The sequence below is a fragment of the Zea mays genome, chromosome 6 (assembly GCF_902167145.1).
Source record: "Zea mays cultivar B73 chromosome 6, Zm-B73-REFERENCE-NAM-5.0, whole genome shotgun sequence".
In the NCBI taxonomy this organism is placed as follows: Eukaryota; Viridiplantae; Streptophyta; class Magnoliopsida; order Poales; family Poaceae; genus Zea; species Zea mays.
This window is the reverse complement of record NC_050101.1, coordinates 134259163-134262068: the sequence shown is the minus strand read 5'-3', so window position 1 is coordinate 134262068 and position 2906 is coordinate 134259163. Positions and strand designations below refer to the sequence as shown.

Sequence of the window (2906 nt, the reverse complement as noted above, 5' to 3'; positions counted from 1 at the left end):
AATTTAACGAACACAAAATACGCATCGACTCGATTCGACTTATAAGAATTGAGAAAGCGATGACTACTTTGGCATGTCACCACCTCTCTAATTAAGCAAACACAATTTCCTACTTATATCGACCGAACATTCGTGTCGAGCACACCTTATGTTACCTTGTCTCGCATACAACCATGTGGTGGCGTGCACTCGAGACACATCGATCAATGTGGCGCGACTACTAATATATGAACTCCGATACTCATGTTTTAATAATTCATCCTCCACGCAAACGAGCATTTTCTAAACCACTCGCCACATCAATAAATATATCCCCTCTAAAATTACGAATCCCATCACATTGCTTAAAACAATACACTTTTCGCATAAACACATATCGATGCATTTCTCAAAACAAAATCCACATTTTGTAACTTAGTTTTCGTATTATACAATGCATCGCATATTTTCCTATCAAAATAAAAATACCCGAGTTCTTTTCTATTTCATTTTCTTTCCTACACGCGTCCATTCATACAATTATACTTTCACACACATATAACCACATGCACATCATCGACCAAAACATAATTAGACAACTACAAATCGCGCACGTCAATTAACCTCTTGTTCTCTAATCACAAACGCGATCCTACCAACGTGTATAGCCAAAACATATTACACACATCCACATATATACATGCACTGCCCGACATCAATCAAAGCATACGTATTATAAACTATAAATCAATCAACCTGAACGAGTCGTGACTAGTCGCATGGCTGTCCACATGGCTCGGCATTTCATCGAACGGGCAAGGCACGACGTCGACCACTAGCTGCGAAAACACACAAATTTGTTGGCGGCAGTTCATCGAACATCACACACATTGGAAAATAAACATCGAGAACAGCGGGGGTTTCTCACCACGGGTTTCGACGGCGCGGTTGGGGGCTGCGCAAAACAGCGACCAACCGGTGAGCGTCGACGGTGCTGCAACAACACGCCTCCCTCGACATTTTGCCGAACACATGGCACGCGCGCAGCAGTGGCAGCGAGACGAAGTAGGGAAAGTGCTGGGGCTGTTGGGTGCCATCTCGAAGGGGCGTCGGGGAGGAGATAGCAGGGGAGGCGCTGCTCCACCCAAACCAGAGAGAGGGCGCGAGATCCGGTGTTTCCTGGCCGTGACAGGGAAGAGGAGGGAGGGGGCGAGCTCATGTGCTGCTGCATTGGAGAGGGAGGGAGCAGAGAGCTTGGGCACCATAGCTGCTGGGCGAAGTTGTAGGTGGAGGCGCCATGGGAAACTCGAGCTCGAGCCATGGAGCAGGGAGATGCTGCTGCTCGCCCACAGGGAAGAAGGGGAGGGGCGCCAAGGCTGCTGGCCGAGCAGAGGCGTCGGGCCTGGGCGAGCTACTGCTTGCCGTGGGGTAGGGAAGGGCGCAGGCTTGGGGGCTCTTTTCTGGGCGCCATGGCTGAGAGGAAGCTCCTGCGCGCAGCCGTGAGGAAGACAGGAACAGGGAGCACGGCTGGCGTTCAGCTTGGAGGAAGGAGCAGGGGAAAACGGAGAGGGCGCCGGCTTGCTGCTCGCCATGGAGGGGAGCACGACTCCCTGCTGCTGCGCGTGGAGGAAAAAGCCAGGGGGAGAAGAAGGCGTGGGGGAAGAAGAAGGCTGATGGCGGCTGGAAAAACAATAGGGGTGGGAATGCAAAATGACCAAGGGCAAGGGAGAGGGATCCGTATTTATAGAGAAACCCTAGGGTTAGGGTTTCGAATGGGCCCAATTGGGCTGGTTTGGGCTGGCCCAAGCGCGCAAAAAACGGGCTGCGCTAAATTATTTTTCCGAATAAAAATGCTCCCGCGGAATTCGTTTCTACAGAGAACAGAGCGAATTAGAGTTTCGGCGAACGGACGATTGAGCGATTAATTCGGCCGAGAGTTGGATTTGATTTCGCTCGGAAATAATTTCTCGCACACTATTTTAAAAATAAATGTTTCTCTCAAACTTCTGATCGGCTTCGGATTTTTAGTCGGAGAAATCAGATTGTGACATTTAAAAATCGTTGTCGATACGGGGTTTTGAGTTCAGTTCGGACATGAGATAATTGGCCGAGTCGGATAAAATTGATTTGAGGACGACATATTGAGTATTCCGTTTGAGAGTACGGACTTAGATCAAAATAGTCGGACATCGATCGAGGTTCGAGGAATTAGACTAGGGCTCAGATCAAATAACAGTCGTCGAGAGTTTGATTAAATGAGCTTCAGATGAGATTTATAATTCGAGATAGATTATCAAGTTCGCATTAGTTCCGAGAATCAAAAGTTTTAACACGCTCCAAAATTGGTTGTTTCTCGCGATCGATTACTCTGAATTCGGTGAACTTCCATGAGAAAGCCTGATAGACAGAGATAGACACGATCGAGAAATAGAAATTTTCACTGAGCATCCGAGATTAGGATAAATCTCCCGACAAAACACGAAACTGACACCTGGGGTGTCACATTGGTGACGTGGCTGGGGCACCGGACATGTCCGGTGCGCCATCGAACAGACAGCTCCACCAACGGTCAAGTTTGGTGGTTGGGGCTATAAATACCCCAACCACCCCCACATTCATAGCATCCAAGTTTTCCACTTCTCAACCACTTACAAGAGCTAGGCATTCAATTCTAGACACACCAAAGAGATCAAATCCTCTCCAAATTCCACACAAGGCTTTAGTGATTAGCGAGAGAGATTTGTCGTGTTCTTTCGAGCTCTTGCGCTTGGATTGCTTCTTTTCTTTCTCACTTGTTCTTGTGATCAAAACTCCATTGTAATCAAGGCAAGAGGAACCAATTGTGTGGTGGCCCTTGCGGGGAAGTTTTGTTCCCGGCTTTGATTTGAGAAGAGAAGCTCACTCGGTCTAAAGGACCGTTTGAGAGA

At 48.0% G+C, this 2906-nt stretch overlaps 1 protein-coding gene across 1 annotated transcript; it reads right to left on the bottom strand.

Moving 5' to 3' along the window:
- Window positions 1-459: 459 nt before the first annotated feature.
- LOC103630031 (vegetative cell wall protein gp1-like) lies at window positions 460-1683 on the bottom strand. Its single transcript, XM_020540224.2, has 2 exons — window positions 908-1683; window positions 460-818 (listed from the first exon to the last, which is right to left on the bottom strand). The coding sequence occupies exons 1-2, from the start codon at window positions 1569-1571 to the stop codon at window positions 784-786; spliced, it is 699 nt and encodes a 232-aa protein (XP_020395813.1). The 5' UTR covers window positions 1572-1683; the 3' UTR covers window positions 460-783.
- Window positions 1684-2906: the final 1223 nt, after the last annotated feature.

What these genes read in the sequence shown, in the direction of transcription:
- LOC103630031 (XM_020540224.2), bottom strand. Translation starts at nt 1,571, where the DNA reads ATGGCGAGCAGCAAGCCGGCGCCCTCTCCGTTTTCCCCTGCTCCTTCC. An exon ending in CCGCGCCGTCGAAACCCGTG is followed by an intron (nt 819 to 907) that starts GTGAGAAACCCC and finishes GTGTTTTCGCAG; the next exon opens with CTAGTGGTCGACGTCGTGCC.